Source organism: Lepidochelys olivacea (genome assembly GCF_965140295.1).
Source record: "Lepidochelys olivacea isolate rLepOli2 genome assembly, chromosome: 7".
Classification (NCBI taxonomy): domain Eukaryota; kingdom Metazoa; phylum Chordata; order Testudines; family Cheloniidae; genus Lepidochelys; species Lepidochelys olivacea.
The window spans coordinates 35,991,542-36,015,436 of NC_140417.1; the positions used below are offsets into that span (position 1 = coordinate 35,991,542).

General features: G+C 40.4%; 1 protein-coding gene across 2 annotated transcripts in view; it reads right to left on the minus strand.

The window, feature by feature from the left end:
- The window catches only part of HDAC11 (histone deacetylase 11), a 69,987-nt gene extending 48,745 nt beyond the window's left edge, over window positions 1–21,242 (minus strand). The window contains exons 1-3 of one of the 2 annotated variants that reach the window (XM_084633064.1): window positions 21,127–21,242; window positions 15,786–15,934; window positions 11,561–11,661 (exon numbers count right to left, since the gene is read on the minus strand). In XM_084633064.1, coding sequence (XP_084489190.1) covers window positions 11,561–11,661; window positions 15,786–15,934; window positions 21,127–21,128 — 252 coding nt within the window. In that variant the 5' untranslated portion in view covers window positions 21,129–21,242. Of the gene's footprint in view, window positions 1–11,560; window positions 11,662–15,785; window positions 15,935–20,769; window positions 21,036–21,126 lie in introns of those variants that run through there. The other variant, XM_084633065.1, reaches the window with a different exon arrangement.
- Window positions 21,243–23,895: the final 2,653 nt, after the last annotated feature.

The window sequence follows — 23,895 nt, forward strand, 5'->3', positions numbered from 1 at the left end:
CTAACCCATTTTTCTTTGTGCTGATAATGCTACAGGAATTTTTAAAAGGATTCACCATATTCTGCTCAGAAGTGGGAGTAAGTAATTTTCTGAGAGTAAGAATCCAGTTGATGTTTTATTTTTAAATATTTCACTCCCTTGCTGTTTAAGAGAGGTAAAATAAAAGCATGTATTAGACAGACCCAGTACACCATTCACCATTTGAGCTTTTCTTTTGCTGCGAAGACACACAAATGAAACTACTTGACAGTATTAAGTTTGACTCACTAAATAGTATGCACCACCATTTCAGGATGTTAGCTTTTAAGAGTTCTTCACTTAAGCCTAGATCCTGCAAAGACTTGACTTATTCATTTGCTTAACTTTAAACAGTATGAATCATCTCATTTACTCATTCACTGAGATGTGTATAAAGTTAAGCACATGCATAGAGGCGTCCATCTTTAGCAGGATCAGTTCCTTAACCTATATAAAACACCAATTTATTATAATGGAAAAGGTTAAAATATTTCCAAAATTTCCATCTACAGCAAGCGGTACCTAAGACTTTGGAGATCAAAGTTAAATCTAAACAACAGAAACAGAAAAACAACTTCAATGGAGAGATGTTACATTAAAGCAGACAGCATGAGAGTGATCAAAAGCAAACTTTGGTATACCATCTTTCATGTTATGCATTCAAGTACTACAAACCAGTATTTTTAACAGCTCATTAATTAAAATAAGCCAATTAAAATAATATCTTAGATGTTAAAAATAAAATGGTATTCATATCTTGAGTGGATTTCTGAAGAGAGTACCAAGTTCAAGGAAACAGCAGATAAAGGTTTTACACCCAAAGGTCTGAAGCCAATCAACCACACATTTAGAATCTTATTAGGAACCAGACACTAAGGCCTTGTCTTCACTTGAGGAAAAAAGCTGTGTTTTAACTCGAGTTAACTAACACATCATAAAATCCTAGTGAAGATAAGGCAGTTTGCTTTTGTCATGACTTAGGTTGAGGTTAACCGTACGCTTCCATAGTCTTTACCTTGCATATTACCTTGTGTGACAACTACAAACTGCCTTGTCTTCATTAGGGTTTTATTTTGTGTTAGCTAACTCGCATTATTTAAGACAAGTTTTTTTCCTAGTGAAGACACAGCTAAAGGCCCAATTTATTTTCATTAGTGCTGAGAACCTTTAATTCCAAGTGAAATCAACAAGAAGTGTGAGCACTCAGCTCCTCTGAAAATCAAGCACTAAAGTAATATTATACCTTTTTCTGGGGGGAAAAAGTGCTTCAGCTAAAAACTTCTGCAGAACTACTTGCTTTATAAGGGCTACAGACCTACCACCAGATCTTGCCGTTTCATAGTTGCACCTCTCATTTTGCAGGTTAGGCTGCAGGAGAGATCTGCATAGGTAGGATGGTAGCAATAGTTTTAGTTAAGGTTGCCTAAGTATTTACATTACATTACCATTTTCATTCCATCATAACATACCATTTTTGACTCTTTCAACTATTATTCTTCAATTTTTTGTGAGGTAAATATTGTAAATTTCCTGGGATTTACATATGAATTTTTCAACCTTTTAAAGCGGTTATTCTATGCATCTCAAATATAAGCTTAATAAAGAGAAAATTTATATACAATTCTTGTGATTTTTTTGGACAGTTTTAGCACTGAAACAGAACAAATTTGAAAACTGAATGTGAAATTGCCTTCATTGATGTGAAATGCCTTTTGAGTCTTCCAGTGAAAATTGCTTTTGATTTAAGTGTGTTATGCGGGCAATTCATGCAAGCTTTTTTATACTTTGAACACAGCTTTTTTAATCTTTAAAACACCTTTTACCTATATTCTATGCAAAAGAAAGTTATGCTGGGCATGAGTTCACTGCAGACTCTTCCATACGACCCATTTCTCATTAAAATGGGTAAAGATTTCCCAACAGTGGTCCAACTGGTTTGCTGCACAGCCCTTGCTGGTGGCTTACACAGAAGTCACTGGTCACAAGACACAGGCTCTCCTTATTTCCAGCTGCTTAAATAGTGTTAAAGACAGATAAAAATATATAAATATTTTTCAAATATTATTTTTCTATGTAGATGGTTGTTGTCATTGCTACAGTACTGTTAAATAATCGCAAATGAGAGGGGTGATGTCCATGAGACACTCTCTTATGATATGTTCCACTATGAAAATATACGAAAAACCTTGTTTTTAGGATAAGACTTAAGAGCATAATGGCACGAGGTACTGCACTCTATTTCCACGGCCTGCTATAGGAACTGAGGTTGCAAATAATCTCCCAATATCTTCTCAACACCTGACTGGATTAGGCCCAGCATGAAGCCATAAAACCCCTGCCACAGTTGCTGTGCAGTAAACAATGAATCATAGAAAGCTCAATAAGCGGGTCTCCATGATAAGCATCGGAGCTTGTCAAAATTTCTCAAAATTCTACATTTTGACAAAAAATTTCATTCATTCGGCATTTTGACAAAAAAGGGGGAACATATGAAATGGTTATGAATTCTTCCTCTCTGTTATTAACAAGCTTAATTCAGCATGAACTTTGCGCAAGACGAGTGTTAGGGTGGTGTCTAATAAAGCAGTTTCAGGTAATGGAATTTCTTTTTTTCTATTTACGAAACCTAGGAAATGCCATTAAAAAAGCATGTGAAGAGAAGATTAAGATAGCATATGTAAGCGTTCAAAAGTCAAGATGTGGTAAAGTTAAAGTTAGCAGCTTAACTCTACCCTCTTGTACTTCTACTTTACAGTATACTCTAATTCAGTGGTTCCCAAACTTGTTCTGCTGCTTGTGCAGGGAAAGCCACTGGCGGGCCAGGCTGGTTTGATTACCTGCTGCGTCCGCAGGTTCGGCCAATTGCGGGTCCCACTGGCCGCGGTTCGCTGCTCCAGGCCAATGGGAGCTGCAGGAAGCGGCGGCCAGTATGTCCCTCAGCCCATGCCACTTCCAGCAGTTCCCATTGGCCTGGAGCAGCGAACTGCAGCCAGTGGGAGCCGCGATCAGCTGAAACTGTGGACGCAGCAGGTAAACAAACTGGCCTGGCCCACCAGGGGCTTTCCCTGCACAAGCGGCGGAACAAGTTTGGGAACCACAGCTCTAATTGCATGATTACAGCCCATTTCTCACATAATACAATGTCATCTTATGCAATATTTTCTACATTCATCTAAGGTGTGCAGTAAATGAGACAGGGTTGTCCAGAAGCCCTTCTTGCATCTTTCATGTAGACAGCTTGAATTCTGGCATACACAAAGTAATGCCCAGCACTATAAAATGTTGCACATTTATCTGAAGTTATAGAGAAAAAATGTATATATTTATTGCATTTGTGAAATGGTATCTGCTCGTGTAAATAAGACCACCGTAATGTACATGTACAAGAGACAGTTAAAACTGTGCATAGAACTTTAATCTTGACATTTCTTGTCTTGAGTGATTAACCATTCACCCTTAATGTTCTCTTACTTCTTAAAAATGGAATTTTATTAATATTCTTAAGATAGAGAACAGTTTTTCTCAGTGATTCTTATGGCACCAGATGCCAGTTACTTGACAAAGGTATCTTATGTACTGATCAGTAAAGCAAGTATCCAAGCGACTAATGCCAGATGCCCAAAGTTACAAAGCAAAAGCCTGAGTAGTAAAGCACACTAGACTGAACTAATGACAACCCCAGCCAATGCCAAATGTGAGAGAATACTTCTACCACCTTTCAGTGTACATGTTTTACTTATCTATAATTGAGCCTTCTTCCTTAATTGAATTTCCATATATATATAGTCACACTTCATTACCCTACAAACGATATTTTCTGCAGGAATTCCTACCGATCTTAATATGATAGCTATTTGCCCAAGAGTCTAGGTAACAGTCAAAATCAATTAACTGATTTCAAGAACTTTTTATAAAAGTTAAGAAAAGTAAATAACCAATGCCCATTACAAAAAGTTTGTCAGTTAACATCAAAAACCAATGTAAAAAAGTCAAGGTGAGAAAAAAAAACATGATATATCAACCATGCTTATTAAAAAGAGAGAGTGTGAGCATCATAATGACACAGCTGCATGATCTGAGGGATTTTCAGACAAAAATCTGTAGGAATTTGGAGCCACAGAGAAATAACTCAAAAAGAAAAGGAGTACTTGTGGCACCTTAGAGACTAACAAATTTGTTTGAGCATAAGCTTTCGTGAGCTACAGCTCACTTCATCAGATGCATATATACCATGTGCAAATTACCCACAGAAAAGTTTCTGAAAGATTGTCATAATTTCATAGCAACAAAACAATGTGTGTTTGTACAACAAACACAGACAATGGAATTTTTATACTGAATTGTATAATTGATTGCTCTCCATTTCCTGTTGTAAATAACATGTGTTTCATAAAAGACATACATCAAACTAGAAATCAGAGCTTCTGGGACTTGGTGGGGTTTTTTGGCTAAGAATGACCAATTTGGGTTTCTACATACAGAAAGTTAATAAGTTTTTTGATAAACTTAACTTAATTTGTAATTATATAAATTGATCAATTGCTCTTACAGCCTAAGGTGTGGAAAAGTCTATGTGTCATAACACTCCCAGAAGAACAACACCTTGCATTCCACTGACACACAAGCAGAAGAGTGATCCATTTTGTACAGGTAATTTCTATTACAGTATTCACTCATACATTTACAGATCCAGACTAACACGGCTACCCCTCTGGTACTTGACACTCACACATGTTATTGTAAAACAGTAAATTGTTTCTATTTTGTGCATCCCAGAAGTGTAAGATTTATAGGGTGCCAAATATTTCTTAGGCTTACTGTTGCTTATTTCCTTTTGAAATTTCAGAGTGCTGATTTGAAGTAAATGGATAAAGTATTTCTTTATATAACACAAATATTGGAGCAAGATGGATACAAATATCAAAGCTACATTTTTCATAATTCATTTATTGCTTCAGGGTCCGAAAGCCTTCCATGAAGCGTCTGAAAATCTCCAGGGTCATGTTTTGCAACTAGAACTGTGCTTTTACTAAAGGATGTGAAGGCAAACCCATACATCTCTGGAAAACTTTTCAGTTAAAGATATACAGATACTAACAAGCATAAATTATTCCACTTAAAAATTCAATTTACAAGAGTTCTTCCTGATCTGTCTCCTCAGTCCTAGCTTATCTCCCCTCCAACTGCCCTTCAGCCTGTTTTCTCCCCATCAAAAGATCTTAGGTCAGCCTCTTTGGCTGCTACTAACACAATGAATGTCTACCTGTGTCCCCACAACAGTTGGGAATTTTCCAGGGGCTCTCTATCTCACCTTCAATTTTGCTACAGCATTCTCATGACTGACACTCCACTCTTCATTCCCAGAAATATAAGCAGCTCTCATTGCTCATCAGAGCATGGGCTTAGATCTGCTATTTGTAGATCTGTCTTTCACTTGTCTGAGTTAAAAGGCAGTTAAGCAGACTTTGTGTGGGCCTTTTCACACCAGATCTTAACACTTTTACACTTTCAAACTGTAAGTCCTTCTAGCAAACTCCTTCCAAGCAACAAAGAGAACTCGGGATAGTTCACAAGTCACGCCTCTTGATTTCTATAGCTGCAGGAGCCATACAGACAGGAAGAGATGCCATTATCCTGTGCATTCAGATGTGACTAGACTATTAGCCTAATGGAACTAGCCTTCTTTGTTCAAGACATGTTTGAAAACCATATTTGTTTTAGGCAGTAGGGGGCTATGAAGATAAATGAATCTTTGTTTATCCTGAGCCTGGTCAGGGCCATTGTTATCAGAAGTATTAATAGGAATTCATATGCAACCTTCCCTCACAAATAGATAAAGAACCTGTCTCTGTAATAATGTAACCTCTTTCCACAGCTTTGTGTTGAACACCACTACCTTTTGTTCAGGGGCATTGTGTACGGATATCTAGTATCTTGAGAAAGATACAGTCCACAACCTCCTGGCTCAGGGACAATTCATCTGACTCCACTACCAAACAGTTTACCTAATCTGTAACTAATTTTTCCTTTCTTGCTAGTTAGGGGCAAGGAGCACTCACTCCCAACACCAGCAGGGCTTCCCAGCACAGAAGGAATGTTCTGATACCCTCTGATTGTTTGTAAATAGGGTGACTTGCTTATCCATTTCCATCATAATTACCCTTTGGGCTACTAGGCTTCCGAATGTCCTTAGTATATTTAGGACTGCACTTTCTCTCAGAACATTTATATGTAGCTATGGTTCCTAGACAAAGTACTCTGAGTGTGTAGTCTCCCAAGTAGGTTTTCAGACCCAAAACAGGAGTGACCCTGATCACTACAATTTTGAAGTCCATTCATAATTGCAATTTCTCCCTGGATTGCCACCATCCCAGAGAGGTAAGGAGGTCAATTGTTAATCATGTATAAGGTGAGAATCTGTAGCTTATGACTAAGGCTGCATGTCTGTCACAGAGGTCATGGAAGTCACGAATTCTGTGACTTCCCGTGATCTCTGTGACTTCTGCAGTGGCCAGCAGCAACAGTTTGGGTGTGTGGGAGGGGGATCAGGGCTGGGGCAGGGAGTTGGGGTGCGGGGCAGCGCTTATTGGTGTGGGGAGCTCCCCAGCTCCCACTGGCATGTACCTGCAGCTCCTAGGTGGAGGGGCCAGGGGGCTCCACGTGCTGCCCACGCTCGCATGCGCCGCTCCTGCAGCACACACTGGCTGTGGTTCCCCGCCAGTAGGAACTGTGGAGCCAATGTTTGTGGCGTGAGCAGTACGTGGAGTCCCGCTGGCCGCCCCTCCCCCGAGGAGCTGCTGGGACATGCCTGTCGGAGCTGGGTAGGGAGCCTGCCAGCCCTGCCAACCCTCTCACCTCCCAGCACCAGTAGGGGCCCCGGGTCGTGCGCTACCACCCGCCCTGCTCCAGCATCAGCGGGGGTCCTGGGTCGCCGCCCGCCTCCAGCACGGGTCCCAGGCTATACGCCACCGCCTGCCTCCCCCCAAGCACCGCTGAAAGTCCTGGGCCACACCCCGCCCCAGGACCCGCAACACCGCAGCCCAAGTTTTAGTTAGGGGTATATAGTAAAAGTTATGGACAGGTCAAGGTCATGGGCTGTGAATTTTTGTTTACTGCCCATGACCTGTCCCTGACTTTTACTAAAAATACCCATGACTAAAACATATCCTTACCTATGACCACTGAGACCTCAGAGTCCACTGAGATCGATGACTGTAGAGCTGTCCTCTGCATATATATTAGAAACACCTCTATGGCACTTAGAACCATGCTATGCACGTGGTGCCTCCTTCCTTGCCTCAAGAAATTATTTAATAAATGTATGCTGGGTGGTCCTATGGAACCAAGGCTCAATATTGAGAGAAGCTCTGGTAAGAACAGAATCAATAAGGCATGAAGCCCCAAGTGAAACTATAACAGGTGAGTCAAGAGGTTTAAAGATCAGTAGGAAGCAACATGAGCGACCAACACCACATGAGGAAGGGAGCCACTAGGCAGATGAACACAGGGCTCAAAAAATGAGATTTCAAGCCTGCTTTTATTGTCCAAAAGCAATGACGGCAAACTCAGAGCAGCTCCTTCTGAATTACAGCATATAAGATCATTATGTTCTACTTACAAATACCGTTGGAGAGTTTCTAAATTCACATTCTATCTCATTCTGTCCACAGCATCTGATCTAGTACATTTTCAAAGAAAGGTATGTCAACAAAAATAACCTTTTTACAATTAGAATAGTCAGTGAACACTCTCTATTCAGTATTAATATGTAGAGATATCAACTGGCATTGTAAGCCTTCAAATACAGATGGCAAGCAAGATTGTAATTAAGGTCTCTCTCACCCTTGAGCACACTTGTGTCTTTCTATTCTTTTGTATTCCAGTGCCACATACGTATCTTGAAGTATGAAGTCTCTTTTTTCAACAGACTGGCACAAAGAAATCCCTAAACAAATGCCTTCCTAAAATTACATAAAACCTGAACCCATTAAGCAATTATTATTTGTAGAAGAACATCTAGTATAGTATATTCTATTTTAATGCTCTATTCAACATTTACTCTAACTACTATAGCACTTTAAAATAAAATAGAATTTACCCTTGTAAAGACTAGAACCCTAGAGCTATGGAGGAAATTAATTGTGTTTCAAATGTTACTAATTTCCTTATGCTCACTTAAATTTGCCAAAAAGTCATTTTGCCTGGAGCAAAAGAAAAAACAAAAATGAGTACAATTAGTAGGATGACTTCAACATGTTAAGTACATTGCAGAAGAGAATAAGACACAACCAACTAGTTACATTAAGTCCATTCCAAGTGATAGAAGTATTCATGGTAAATTCTACATTTGAGCCCTCTCCTTTGAGAGCAGCCCACAAAAAGTCTTCACTCCTGCTATCAAACTACAAGGGCAAAACTCACTTTGTTTAAGTGACTGGAAAACCTAACATGAAAGTATTGCTTTTGATTCTGTACATTTTAGGGGGACATGGCTGTAAAGGAAAACCAAGTCCTGTAGTCTATGTAGCACCACAGTCTCTCTCATCTTCCCTTCTATATTTTGAGTCTTTCATCAGAGCCTTTAATCCTCTTCCCACACTTTCCATGACTAGGGTAAATTTGTTTACCATGCTGAGGGGTAGTCTACATTCTACACAAGATTATTCTATAATGCGGCTGGTAGTAGCCTGATTACCAATTGCTTTTAGGCTTATGAATTTTTCTGATATACTGAAAATACAACTCTATTTTGTCCATTGTCTTTCATAAAAGTATATTCCAAAATGCTTTACAGAGAAAATATAGTTACTAAGTTAAAACAAAAAATTCTAGCAGATGGATAAGGGGATTTAAAAGGCATTTGCAAGTGGATTTTGAAAAATAAATGGAAAGTCTAAGTTCAGAGCCAAAGAAAAGCTGTCCCAAATGCCAGGAACTATGCATAAGAAACATCTTGTACCAACAGTGGCAAGACAATAGGATGGGACAAACAGCAGGCTGGTGCTAAGCAAGCACACTGAACAGTGAGGTAAGCAGACATGTATACTGTCTACAAGGTAAAGCTAGGACAAATCCAGGGAGAGTTTTAGGGCTTGATCCTGCACCACTGTTGTCAATGGAAGCTTTGCCACAGACTTCAATGCGTGCAGTATTAGGCAGTTAAAAAACAAGGGCAATTTTGAGCTGAATCCAAAGGGCTAACGCATTTGTTTAAGGACAGGGTGGGTTGGTCATGTCTTAATATTTTTAAAAAATTAAATCCAACTCTGATTCCAAAACCACCAAGCAATTAAATATTAAAAAACACAAGAGTGATCCTACAGGACAACTACATAGAAAAAAACAAGCAACCCTATGATCATTCTTCCCTCCCCTTATTTCCCCTATGTCTGTTATCAATTGTGGTGTTACTCTAAACCCTTTGGAAGAGAGGGACCCTGTCATGCTCCTAGTCCTTTATGTCGTATAATAAACAATGACAGGTCAAGTGAGAAAGGAGGAAGCGACATATTGGACATGCTTGAATTTGAAGAGCTCGCGGGAAGCCAAAGGGAGAGGCTATGCTCATGGCAAGAGGGGAGGAAGGCACAGAGGAAGATTTTAACCATGAAGCTAAGGGAATGGAATACATGGGCAACATTGTACAGGTAGCAAAAGCAGATTTTCAAAGGAGATGAGGGAAGAGAATATAACTTCAGAATCAGAAAAGCTAAATGGAAGGATTTATGTTAGCGGATGCTTCTGTCTCAGAGGCATTTATAAAAGACTTTTATCTACATTTCAAATAAGCCTAACAGAGAAGTTATAGGAAAACTTCATTAAGTTTTGCTTTGTTAGTAGATATATATATAAATAAATAATTACAGTGTATAGCTGTCTTCTGTATATTTCAATTTTAGACTGACCACAGCTGGGAAAGATATTGAAGGGAACCTGAGAACAACTAAAAAAAATACATAGTACTCATTCTGGTGATCTGTATTTGTAGTATTATATAAATATTTGTATATACCTTAACATGCTTATATTGCTTAATTATTTAACAAATTTCAAATAACCTGGTTCAGTTGATTTTTTTTCTCTAGATGATTGCATTAGCTCTTCTAGCCACAGCATCACCCTGGGAGCTCATGTTCAGCTGATTATCTACTATGACCCCCAAATCTTTTTCAGAGTCCGTGCTTCTCAGATGCATACATTTAGCCATATTAAAACGCATAGTTTGCTTGCGCCCAGTTTACCAAGTGACCCAGATCACTCTGAATCAGTGTCTTGTCCTCTTCATTACTTACCACTCCCCCAATTTTTGTATCATCTGCAAACTTTATCAGTGACAAATTTTGGTTTTTTTAGGTCAATGATAAAAAAATGCAATCTCTGTGGGACCCCAGTGGAAACAGAGCTGCTTCACGATGATTCCCTGTTTGCAATTATATTTTGAGACTTCGCCAGTTTTTAATCCATTTAATGTGAGCCATGTTAATTTTATATTGTTCTCGATTTTTAATCAAAATGTTGTGCAGTACCAAAGTCAAACACCTTAGAGAAGTCTAAGTATATTATATCAACACTATTACCTTTATCAACCAAATGTGTAATCTTATCAGAAAAAACATCAATTTAGCTTGACAGGATCTAATTAATATTGATTTGCACTAATCATGGTGGTCCTCCTTTCATCCTTTATTATCAAGTCCTGTATCAGCCGCTCCATTATCTAGACAGGGATTGATGTCAGGTTGATAAGCCTATAACTATCCTTTTTAAAAACTGGTACAAGATAGGCTTTTTTCCAGTCTTCTGAAACTTCCCCATTGCTCCAAGACTTATTGAAGGTCAACAATAATGGTTCAGTGAGCTCCTATGCCAACTCTTTTAAAACTCTTGGATGCAAATTATCTGGACCTGCTGATTTAAAAATGTCTAGCTTTAATAGATTGTGTTTAGCACCCTCCAGAGTTAAAAGTGGAATAGAAAGAGTGTTATCATCACTATATGATGAGACTATACATATAATCAGTTTTTTCCCCAAATACAGAACAGAAATATTCTAGTCTAGATTATGTTTAGATCTCATTTATTCTGTCACTTACTTCTAGGAAAGAAAGTAAAATATTGTAGGATACAGTTAATAGCAGTCTTAGTGATACCATTGCTCAGTTGCCCTTCACCTCAAGGTATAGGCACAACCCTAGTCTGTATCCAACATAATCTCAAGATTACTGACAGCTTGTCAACTCTGCTGATGTAGAGACTTGACTTCCAATACCAATTTCAACAATTATCACTGAACTTTTAAATGCTGTGTACTATGACAAATAGAGGTTTCACTTTGAAACAGTAACTCTGAAAAAAGAGTTAAAAAGTTAGAGGGCAAATCCAGAATATAGCCCGGGTAAACTGCTGAACTGGAATTTGCTGGTTCATTAATGACAGGCACTGACCAGGAAGAAGGAAGCAACATTATGCCAGTGGCAGGACATCTACTGCTTGAAATAAATTCCAAAAAGCTTATTTCAAAGATAACCAGTAAGTACAGCACCTTTAATTTATTCAGGTAGCGTCTTGTGTGGACAACCAACAGGTCTTCTTCAGTAGCTTCTCGTGCCTGTACAATCAAGTCATCTGCAATTAGTTTTTCTTCTGAAACAGCAGGAAAAAAAGGAGGCAGAAAAATTGTTATTCAGCATTGTTGAACTTTCTAATTTTTTTCCCTACAATTTTAGAATCTGGCTTGTAGGTGTTGGAGTTCCTACTTTGCATTACATGGACTTTTAATTCAAAGTGCTAGTAAATGCTTCAAACACACACTCTACACAAGTTATTAATCACATATAAATAATATAACAAAATTGTTTATGGACAAAACTAAAATAATTATAAGAATTTAATAATGCTCATAGACCACTTTATAATTTCAAAGTGCTAATTTCTTTGTTTAAACTGGAAAGGAAAGGTAGGCAGTGAAGGTTTTAAAATAGAAGACAGATGAGGCTAAACAAAAAAACAAATATCCAAAGGGCACTGATAGTTTAAACATGTATAGAATTTGAAAACTCTGGTCCTAGTATCAGCAATTATTCACCTTGATTCTTTAATATATTTTACTGCAAATTCCAGTCAAGCACTGACATTTAATTCACTGAATCATCAGAGCAGGAAATGCCAAAATTCGAAGAAGAATTACTTAGGGAGTTCTGATAAGAAGTGAACATTTAGGCTTAATTGGTACATTTAACATTGTCAAACCCCTATTGATATTTAATTTGCAGAAGCCTGGAAGCAATTACTTGCTCTCCATATTTGGTGACCTATAGGTAGCTTACATAAAATTAAGTTTTACCAGTACAAACTACTGCTTTCCTAAATATCACCCCAAGATATCTGTACATGGATATATATTATATATGAATGAGATATTTTTAACGCAAGCAGGAACATATGTGGATACATTTTCTGGACGGTATACCAAACTTCATTTCAGTGCATCGGGGATGGCTAAGCAACGCACATGGTGGAAAACAGTTATGCATACTTTATCTATGGTGATCAACTGTTAGAAGTATAACACCAGTGATCATCACATAATTGTTTATGCAGTGTTGCTGTAGCCATGTTGGTCCCAGGATATTAGAGAAACATGGTGGGCGAGGTAATATCTTTTATTGGACCAACTTTTGTTGGTGAGAGAGACAAGCCTTCGAGCTTACACTGAGCTCTTCCCAGACCTGAAGAACTCTGCGTAAGCTCGAAAGCTTGTCTCTCTCACCAACAAAAGTTGGTCCAATAAAAGATATCACCTCACCCACCTTGTCTCTATAATTGTTTATATTATATAGTACTAGAGTATGTCTGCTGAGCAGCTACACTTTGTGAAAAGCCTTCTTAATGCAGCTGCAGAAAGACTACAATCTGACTGATTTTGTTTCCACTGGCATGATATAAAACAAACAAGTCTGTACTGGTAGAACTTTTGTGTTCCTACTGACCAAGGCTTGAAAAACCCACCTTGCCCATTCACCCAGCTCATGTAGAAATTTTTCCTAGATGAGCAGGGCCAAGGAGGCAACAACTTCTTTCCTGAAGAAGGGAGAAGTAAGTATAAGAATAGAGTAGCCAAAATGCCTCTAGCAGTTTTCCAGTCAGGGGATGCAGAGAACAGAGTGCCTCTTCTCTTCTACGAAATGGGAGAGGGGAGCAAAGTGTCTGGGGCCATCAGTTTTTCCTTGAGGAACTGGAAAGTGAAGAGCAGACATGTCCACATGGAGCAGAGGAGCTGAAAGAAACACCAGCATGTCCAGAAGGGCATCCACCTCAGAGGAGCCCAACAAAGGTAGAAGGACCGAGTGTTCATTCATTGGTGGACGGAGGGGATGGAAGTCAGGATTCATTGATTGAAGAGGGGGACTGGGAAAGATCCCAGAATTCATTAACTGGGGTGAATATCAGAATGCATTTAATGTGCATGCATGTGTGTGCCCCTGAGGGGAAGAATTTAATTCATGTGCAGAGACAGAGTTGCTTTACTGACGGAGGAGTGAATATGTGGCAATGTCAATGGAATAGGCCTGGCTCTGGGTGGGCCACTGGTTTGGGCATGGTGTGTTTGACAGGTGTTTTTGACCTGGCCAAGTAAGATCACTCCTCAGGTGAAAAGGTGTTGAGGTTTTACAGGCTCTGACCTTAATTCTTATATTTGAAATTCCCAACAGCATTTCTGCACCGAACTTTTCATCTGTGTAAACAGTAATATTAGTGCTTCTCGGCACACTAATCTTTATGCCTCTATCAGATGGTCTCAATGCACTTTTCAAACATTAATTATCACAACAATATTATGAGATAGTAAGGGATGGATATATGCAAGCCACAGCTAGTCTCCTTCTTCCTGAAATGTCATTTGCTACTTAATTTGTAATATATTAGGTTCCATCAGCAATCTCAAGAGTAAGTCAGATTCACACCATATATAATTTAATGCAGCAAGACAGTCATTAAAACTCTTTTAGTGGTAAGAGTCAGGGTGGAATGTTCTCTCTTCTGCTTTTGCATTCCAAAGAGAGATTGAAGCAACCAAAATGCTCCAGTTACAGTTAGTCATACTCAGTGCTTCCCCTTGGAAGTCATGTATTTTACATGTTTACAAGGATCACAATGCATAAGAAGGATTTTTTCATTCATTTCAGTAGAATTGGAGCCATCGTGCAGTTTTAGTTTCAGGGTTAGCTTTAAAATAAATAGTAACTGGAACTGCAAAACAGCATCTGCTTCCATTGTATAAAGACAACCTTTTATTAATTTATGTTCCCCTCTTATCACCTTGTAATTTAGTACTGAAAGAAAACATTTAGTAACCAATTTGTAACCACAATGAACACTAAGTACATTAAATGTCAAAATGTTCATTACATCATTATGATTTGAAAAACAGAACAGAGTCTGTTGCTAAAGTGGTCTATTGTGGATAGGGGTCATCTGTGTCTGACAAGTGTTTGATAGTATATGTCAAAAGGGAGTCTCTCAGAATATGTATGTCAACTGGCATTAATTTGGCCTTCTTTATGATAGTCTCAGAGAGACTAAAAATTAAATGGGTACTCGGATTGAACTCTAACAAATGTGGATGGAGCAGATCTGGTATACTTGCACTTTTTCATCCTGCATTGCACCTGTTCTGAGGATAAATAATTTACCGAGTACCCCCAGGATGCTTTGTACTCTAAAAACATAGGGCATTTGCCTTCTACACCTGAATCAGCACAAGCACAAGAGTCCCCTGTTAGAGTCCAACAGAACAGACAAACATGTTTAAGATTCTCAAACAATTTTACGATAATTTCTCTTTAAAATATGTAGCACAAACAGAATAGCTATATGGTTTTTATAAATGTTTTATGGGTATGCATTTGGGATCTTCTCTACCATATACAGTTTGTGAAGTACTTTGGCAGTTTGAAAAATTCACTTGATCCTCTGTTATTGAAAAGTTGGGAACTTTCTGCAGTGATTGGAATTTTGCATGCTAAGCAACCATTAAAGATATTTCTAGCTTTTCCAATTTGAAAATAACCTACTAATGCATTGCTGCCTTCATGAGTCTTTATACAGGCAGCTCCTGTACTTTTGCTGTTGCTCATAGTTTTGCCAAGCAGTGGGTCAGAATGAAATTAACCAACTAGTTACTTTTCCTGCTGTTTTTCAAACCAAATGGCAGAGTGAAACTGACAACCATTATGTGAGTTTCACTCTACACACACACAGCACCACAGAAATGCAGCCACAACTGGGGTGGAAAGTTCTTTGCAAAATATTGGTGGGGAAGAAAGTGCCAAGGACAGTGGAGTAAACCCATGCTTTAAAGAAAACTGCTACAGTTTCTTTAATGTCGAAGCAGAGCAGATAGAATCTCAGTTTTTAAATTCTCACTTGCAAGAGCCTCAGCAGTATAAAGTGCTTGGACCTCAATTTACATAAGAAACATTACGGGTAAGTTAAACTTGCTGAGATTTAAGCTTGTGGTTTCACATACATTAAAGTATTACAAAAGTGATACATTTAAAAAGAAAAAAGCTAGGTTTGCCCAGAAAGTAAAAGCAAGACAGACAGTAATGCAGATCAACTATTGTCTATATTAGCAATAACTATAGTTAATGTGTACAGAGCCTGCATGCAATTACTTCTTCTGTTCCATTTTCTTTGCACAAGTGTCAGTTTAACACCACTTAAACAAAAGTTGGATAGTAAGTGTAACCTTGTCATTATGTTACCTTTCAAGAAATTGATTACTTTCCCCCATTTCCCTGCATCAAACGGATGTAGCTTCTCCAATCCCATAAATGTGATGTTGTAGTCCGGAGAATATACAATAGGCCAGCATGTTGGTGGGACTTCATGATACAGCTCAGTTCTGTGAGGCCTTAAGGGAAAAAAAATAGAACCATCACTGTTCCTAATGATTGGTAAAGGAAAATCTAATCACCTCACCCAACGTTAAGCAGTGGCGCCATTGTCTGGCTTGTTGAGAATATAAGAATAGCCACACTGGGTCAGACCAACGGTCCATCTAGTCCAGTGTCTTGTATTCTAACAGTGGCCAATGCCAGATGCTTTAAAGGGAATGAACAGAACAGGGCAATTATCAACTGATCCATCCCATCATCCAGTCCCAACATCTGGCAGTCAGAGACATAGGGACACCCAGAGCATGCGGTCGCAACCATGGCCATCTTGGCTAATAGTCATTGATGGACCTATCCTCCAGGAACATATTTAATTCATTTTTGAATCCAGTTATAGCTTTTGCCTTCATCACTGGCCAAGTTCCACAGGTTGACTGCGTTGTGTGAAGAAGTACTTCCTTTTGTTTTAAACCTGCTGCCTATTAATTTCTTTGGGTGACCCCTGGTTCTTGTGTTATGTGAAGGAGTAAAAATTCCTTATTCACTTTCTCCATCCCATTCATGATTTTATAGGCTAACATATCCCCCCCATTGCCTCTTTTATAAGATGAACAGTCCCAGTCTTTTTAATCTCTCCACATATGAAAGCTGTTCCATACCCTTGTTTTTGTTACCCTTTGCTATACCGTTTTCCTTTTCTAGTATATCTTTTTTTGAGATGGGGTGATCAGAAATGCATGCAGTATTCTAGGTTTGGGCATACCATGAACTTATATAGCAGCATTATGATATTTACTGTCTTATTAGCTATCCCTTTCCCAATGGTTCCTAACATTCCATTAGTTTTTTCTGTCATAGCACATTAAGCAGATGTTTTCATAGAACTATCCACAGTGACTCACAGATTCTTTTTCTGAGTGTTAATAGCTAATTTGGACGGCATCATTCTGTATGTATAGTTGGAATTATGTTTTCCAATATGTATTACTTTGTATTTATCAACATTGACTTTCACCTGCCATTTTCTCACACAGTTACCCAGTTTTGTGAGATCCCTGTGTAACTCTCTGAAGTCAGCTCTGGACTTAACTCTCTTGGGTAATTTTGCATCTGCAGACTTTGCCACCTCACTGTTTCCCTCCTTTTCCAGATCATTTATGAATATGTTGAACCGCACTGGTCCCAGTACAGATCCCTGGAGGACACCACTATTTACCTCTCTCCATTCTAAAAACTGACCATTTATTCCTACTTGTTATTTCCTGTCTTTTAAAGAATTACTGATCCATGAGAGGACCTTCCCGCTTATCTCATGGCTCCTTAACTCTGCTTAAGAGCCTTTCATGATAGACTTTGTCAAAGGCTTTCTGAAAGTCCAAGTACATTATATCCACTGGATCACCCTTGTCTACATGTTTATTGACCCCTCAAAGAATTCTAATAGATTGGTGTTCCATGATTACCTTTTACAAAAGCCGTGTTGACTCCTCCCCAACAAATTGTGTTCATCTATGTGTCTGATAATTCTGTTCTCTACTATAGTTTCAACCAATTTGCCTGGTACTGAAGTTAGGCTTACTGGCCTGTAATTGCCAGGATCACCTCCGGAGCCTTTATTAAAAATTGGCATCACATTAGCTATCCTCCAGTCATCTGGTACTGAAGCTGATTTAAGTGATAGGTCACATACCACAGTTAATAGTTCTGCAATTTCACATTTGAATTCCTTCAGAACTCTCAGATGAATACCATCTGTTCCTAGTGACGTATTACTGTTTAATGTATTAATTAGTTCCAAAACCTTGTCTCAGAGGCGATGCATAGAGGGGTATGGGGGGTGTCAACTGCCCCCCAAATTGGCCTGCTGGGGGCAGGGAGGGACAGGGGGCTCTGTCCTTCTCTCCCTGTGCCTCCCCTCCAGCATGTTTGGCTGCTGTCCCTGGCAGCCGGGCAGGGAGCGGGATGGAGCCGCTTCTGCCTGAAAGAGCAGTGGGGGAGGCTGCGGCTCCAGCTGTCATCTCCTCCACTCGGATGGGAGACTGCTGGAAAAACCAAACATATGGTAACCCACCCCACCAAACTTTGCCACCCTCACTTTCGCATTGCTGCTGGCCAGGACGCTGGCTTTAGAGCTGAGTGCCTGGCTAGCAGGCTTCCCTCTCTGGCTGCCCAGCTCTGAAGGCAACAGACCTGCCAGCAGCAGGGCAGAAGTCAGGGTGGCAATCCTATGACTCTCCTACAACTGCCTTGCAACCACACATATTACAGCACCGTGAAATTTCAGATGTAAACATCTGAAAATGTGATATTGACTAATTTTAAAACCCCCTGGCCATGGAATTGACCAAAATGGACTGTGAATTTGGTAGGGCCCTACTCATGTCCAAGCACCTGACTGAAGCAATATGTCAAAACACACAAAGACGATGCAAATGATTATGTACATTAACTCATTCCAGCACTAAATTCAATTATTGGCAAAACTGAGTTCCATTTCTACCTGTTCCACCGTTCTCCAAGTTGATTAAACACTAACCCATTTTAAATTTTAAAACGTAGGTCCAATTTTTCACTTGACATAATCTAAAGTTTATTTTGATGTACTGGGCTCAAGTTTCAAAGTTTTGTTTCTAAATACAAATCAAAATGTACTGTCCCTACACATTAGGCATATAAGTAAGGAAAGATGCTCAACCAAACCTAAAACTCTATGGAAATACAAAACACACTGGAAATTTAGGGTCCAAACTGTAGTCTTGATTCACACAAAACTTCCACAGAGATTGTAAGAAATTCTTCCTGAGTCAGGACTACAGAATCATGTGATTGTTCTATTGTCTTTCATACAAACTATACCTCTTACAGAATTAAAAGAACATTTTTTTAAAATCATACCTCAGTCTACAAATATTTTACCTACTATAGTTAAAATTAATATCTACAATTCCTGGAGATAACAGGAAAAATATTGGGGGAAAGGGTTCTTTCCAGAATCGGACACCACTTTTTTATAATCAGTTCTCCCTTTTGTCTGTGTGGGTTATTTTTCACATAACAATGGAGAGAAATTAAACACACACAAAAACCTCAAGAAAATATGGCTGTAATTCAGGATGGATGAAAAATCATTTTTTAAAAAATGGATTTTTTTATTTAAATTAACTGTTTATTTTTAAAAGAAAAGTATTTAAATTTGAAATTATGGAAAACTAATGTTAAGGCTAAACTTACTATATTCTATTAAAATCATGTACATTAAATAATGAAAATATTAAACAATACATTTGCTGCCAAAATTTAAAAGAAAGTCAAATCCCTGAACTGGTGAAAGTCACTAAGCTAAGCACGCGGAACCAAAGTTTGTTGAAGTGCTACAACCAGCTTTTGACAGTAGTAGAGAGAATACATTTTTCTTTTCAGTTTATTCAACTCGTTTAGTTCAAAGATTAATTCATACAGAGTTAAAAAACCAATTGGGAGCTTAAAAAGAACAAAAGCTTGTTTCCTCTTCCAATCTATGAATAAAAACAAGCTGTGAGAGGATGAGATCTACTCATTCTAAAGTCTTGAAGGACACGGTGACCAGAAACAATCAGTTCAATTCACTAACTACGATAATACCTGTAATTAATAAATTATTTATTTTCAATGCAAAACATATTTTGCTAACTTACTTTTTGTTCTTATGTATCCAAAACATTTAAGGCAGTTTGGTTTACTTAATAAAAATAATTTTAAAATGCTGGTTTTGTGCTTTTTTAATTGTATTCCAATTTCCATCCAATTGCAGGTTGGCACAAATCACAAATAAATCTAGTAAATAATAAATGCATCATTTCTCATTTTCTAACATAATAAAATGGTAAAAATTAAGAATCTGAATAAATATATGTTAAGCTATATATATTGCTTAAATAAATGTGTATAGATATGGTGTATCCTCCTACTTAGCAAAATGAAGCACCAAATTTAGTGTAAAAGCTATATTTAGCTGCACATCAACTTGTTTTAAGGGTTATTGGCCAATGAGATTCAACCTTTCTTCAGGAAAACGAGAAGTACAAATGGAAAAACGAATTAAAATCAATTATTTAAATCAAAGTTTCCTGTTTCTTGATTTCAAATCATAATTTAAAATGGTGATTGATATCAGTCCATCCTGCTGTAAAACCACAAAAATTGGTAAGGGTACTCTTGGGTTCTCCATAAATTACTTAAAGCTTTAGGAGTGGGTGGGTCCTTAAGTTTGCATGTTTATTTCCAGTGTTAGGAAGTATTATAAATGGTCTTGAAAATCACCAAAAATGTATTACTTAATTTATGAACAGCTCCTCAGGAGCAGCTGTAGTATCTGAAACTACTTTTAACTCATTTTTAGAACTGAGTGGATTTCACGTTGACTACATCTATTAAAATAATGTCAAGAATAACAGCTAAGGGAAAAAGAGATTATGAGATGGGAGGAAAGCTGGATGGTCAGATGAGCTACAATAATAGATAGCCCATGGATAAAAGCAGAGCAACACAAAAAGGCTGTTCCCCCAGGAGCTGTGCAAGAGACTGTGGTATAAAACCGTGAAGCAGGTCAGAGAAAAGAAGCGGATGTTGGACAAGTGGAGGAAACTGACTTGGGAGGGGAAAGAGAGAGACTCTGGAGCGATGGGTGCTGCAGAAACAAGATGCCTGGAGTGGTCCAGGGGTGAAAGGCGGGTGCAGAGGAAGCTGGGAGGGGAGCAGCAAGGGAGCGTCTCCCTAGGGCGGGGCAGGTAAGAGGGCTGTTGGGAGTGGGGGCCTACGGCAGGAAGCCGGCGCTTGGCGTCTCCTGGGCTGGTTCAAATCCCGCTGCCGTCACCTGCAAGGACGGTCCCCGCCAGGCTCCGCCCCCCGGGGCGATGCAGGCCGGTGCCCGCCAGCCCGGCCAGGACCGGCTCTGAGTCAACCGCACCTGCCTACGGGGCGGAGACCGCGACCATGGGGGGCCCTGATGGAGCCCGCAGCGGGCCTCGGCCGGGCTGCCAGGCCTGGGGCACGGCAGCCCTGGGGCACGGCAGCCCCGGGCCCGCGCCCTCCCTCCCGGCAGCGCGGTGGGGGCGCCACAACCGCTGTCCCCGACTCAGGGTGCGAGGCCCGCGCCACGCCGGGAGGGGCCGGCCCTGGCCCCGCCTGCCGAACAAGGCCCGGGCCGGCCTGGATCGCGTCAGCTACTCACATCCCCCCGGCCGCCTTCAGCCAGCCAGCGCTCCGCCGCGGGAGGGGCCGGGCCGGGCCGCGCCGCCCCGCCTCACAGTGCGGGCGGGAGGAGGAGGAGACGCGAGAGGCCCCGCCCAGCCCAGGACGGAGCGCGCGGCACAAGGTGGGCAAGGGAGCGGGAGGGCTTGGGGGTGGAGCCCCGGGCTGGGGGGCAGGAGCTAGGAAGGGGGCCCTGGGCTGGGAGGAGGAGAGAGGCGGGGCCCTAGGAAGGGGGCCCTGGGGTGGGCTGGGGGGAGGAGGAGGAAGGTGTGAGGTGTAAGAGTGTCTTGCCCCAGGAGCACCGACGAGTTCGCACAGGCATCATCTCCTCCCATCTCCCTGGCCCTTCCCCTTCCTTTGCAGGACACCTCAGCTCGGAGCAAAGGGCAGCACCTGGACACACACACACACACACACCGTTTTCCTTTTCCTTACTGTGGGTGACACTTTGCCAATTTCATCTCTGCTGCTTAGGCTGCTGTCTTTGCAGGCCAGCAAGCAACACCCACTTCGCTCACCTTTTCCAGCTCTGTCTCGGAGCACAGGCTGAGTGTAAAAGAGCTGAAAGAGGCCTGTACACAGGTACAGGAGGAAAGGGTCACACAGAGATCACAGCCCCACTCAGGCTGCCAGCAGAAGTTTTACTGCCCCTGCCTGTCACTCTACACAGTAAGGCTGGATTTGCTCTGTACTTGGATGGGTGACTTTCCAAGCCATACTTTAAATGCTTCCTGTTGGCAATTCAGTGGCTGTCACCCTGAGTTACTACAGGTTTCAGAGTAGCAGCCATGTTAGTCTGTATCCGCAAAAAGAAAAGGAGTACTTGTGGCACCTTAGAGACTAACAGATTTATTAGAGCATCACACGCAGGGCAGACCCGTCTCTCCTCGGGACCCAGGAGCCGGCACCCACAGCCAACCTGCTTTCCTGATCCCAACGCAATGTTCCCCAAAAACTCCACCCTGTCCTGCCACACGAGCGGGGCACGAGGGGGGGCAACGGGAGAGTGGATGGGGCAACGGGGCGCATGGGACCGGCTGCCGTGACACTGCTCCTCCACGAACAGGACGAGCTCACAGTACTTGTGGCACCTTAGAGACTAACAAATTTATTAGAGCATAAGCTTTCGTGGGCTACAGCCCACTTCATTGGATGCATAGAATGGAACATATAGTAAAAAGATTATATATATATATATATATATATATACAGACAACACTGGAAGTAGCCATACCAACTGTAAGAGGCTAATTAATTAAGATGAGCTATTATCAGCAGGAGAAAAAAACTTTTGTAGTGATAATCAAGATGGCCCATTTAGACAGTTGACAAGAAGATGTGAAGATACTTAACATGGGGAAATAGATTCAATATGTGTAATGACACAGCCACTCCCAGTCTCTATTCAAACCCAAGTTAATGGTATCTAGTTTGCATATTAATTCAAGCTCAGCAGTTTCTCGTTGGAGTCTGTTTTGAAGCTTTTCTGTTGCAAAATTGCCACCTTTAAGTCTGTTACTGAGTGACAAGAGAGGTTGAAGTTTTCTCCTACCAGTTTTTGAATGTTATGATTCCTGATGTCAGATTTGTGTCCATTTATTCTTTTGCACAGAGACTGTCCGATTTGGCCAGCGTACATGGCAGAGGGGCATTGCTGGCATATGATGGCATATATCACATTGGTAGATGTGCAGGTGAATGAGCCCCTGATGGCATGGCTAATGGGATTATGTCCTATGATGGTGTCACTTGAATAAATAAGTGGACAGAGTTGGCATCGGGCTTTGTTGCAAGGATAGGTTTCTGGGTTAGTGTTTTTGGTGTGTGGTTACTGGCGAGTATTTGCTTCAGGTTGGGGGGCTGTCTGTACACGAGGACTGATCTGTCTCCCAAGATCTGTAAGAGTGAGGGGTCATTTTTCAGGATAGGTTGTAGATCTTTGATGATGCTCTGGAGAGGTTTTAGTTGGGGGCTGAAGGTGACAGCTAGTGGCGTTCTGTTATTTTCTTTGTTGGGCCTGTCCTTTAGTAGGTGACTTCTGGGTACCCTGCTGGCTCTGTCAATCTGTTTTTTTCACTTCAGCAGGTGGGTATTGTAGTTGTAAGAATGCTTGATAGAGATCTTGTAAGTGTTTGTCTCTGTCTGAAGCCCTGCATGAGGTTAGAAGGCACTGTGCTGTCTTTTACATGAGATGTAACACAGAGGTCCTCACTACTTGTGGGTATTACAATTCTTGGCCAAATTGCAAGATAGATTATTACACTCGGCTACCTAAATTCTCCCTTCTTTTTTCTGTGCTAAGTTGTGTGGGTTTCTTGAGATGTTAGAGAGCTGCCATTTCACTGGTAGGTCAAATAATTGCTAGACAGCATCTATGGAGGGTGAAGTGCTTTAGAACAAGAGGTGCAGAGGAGCAACTACAAATTGAACTCCAGAGTTAGCACCCACCAGCACAGGCTATTGCACGTTGTATTACTGGCAATTGCTAGAGGCAGGGGACTTGATCTGCTTTGCCAATCGGTAAGTGCAGCATAACAAATGCTATATATTCCTAAACGCATCATGATATCGTAATACATCTCTGGCTGCACTCTCAACAATAGGGATAGATCTCAGGCCTCTATTGTTAGATATGCTTTGCAGTGAGTCATTCCAGTAGCAAACAGGTTAGTTATCACAATGTATACAAGTGGGATGAGAGAGACTCTAGCTTTATTATTTTAATAAAGATTAAGTATTTTGTGAATGA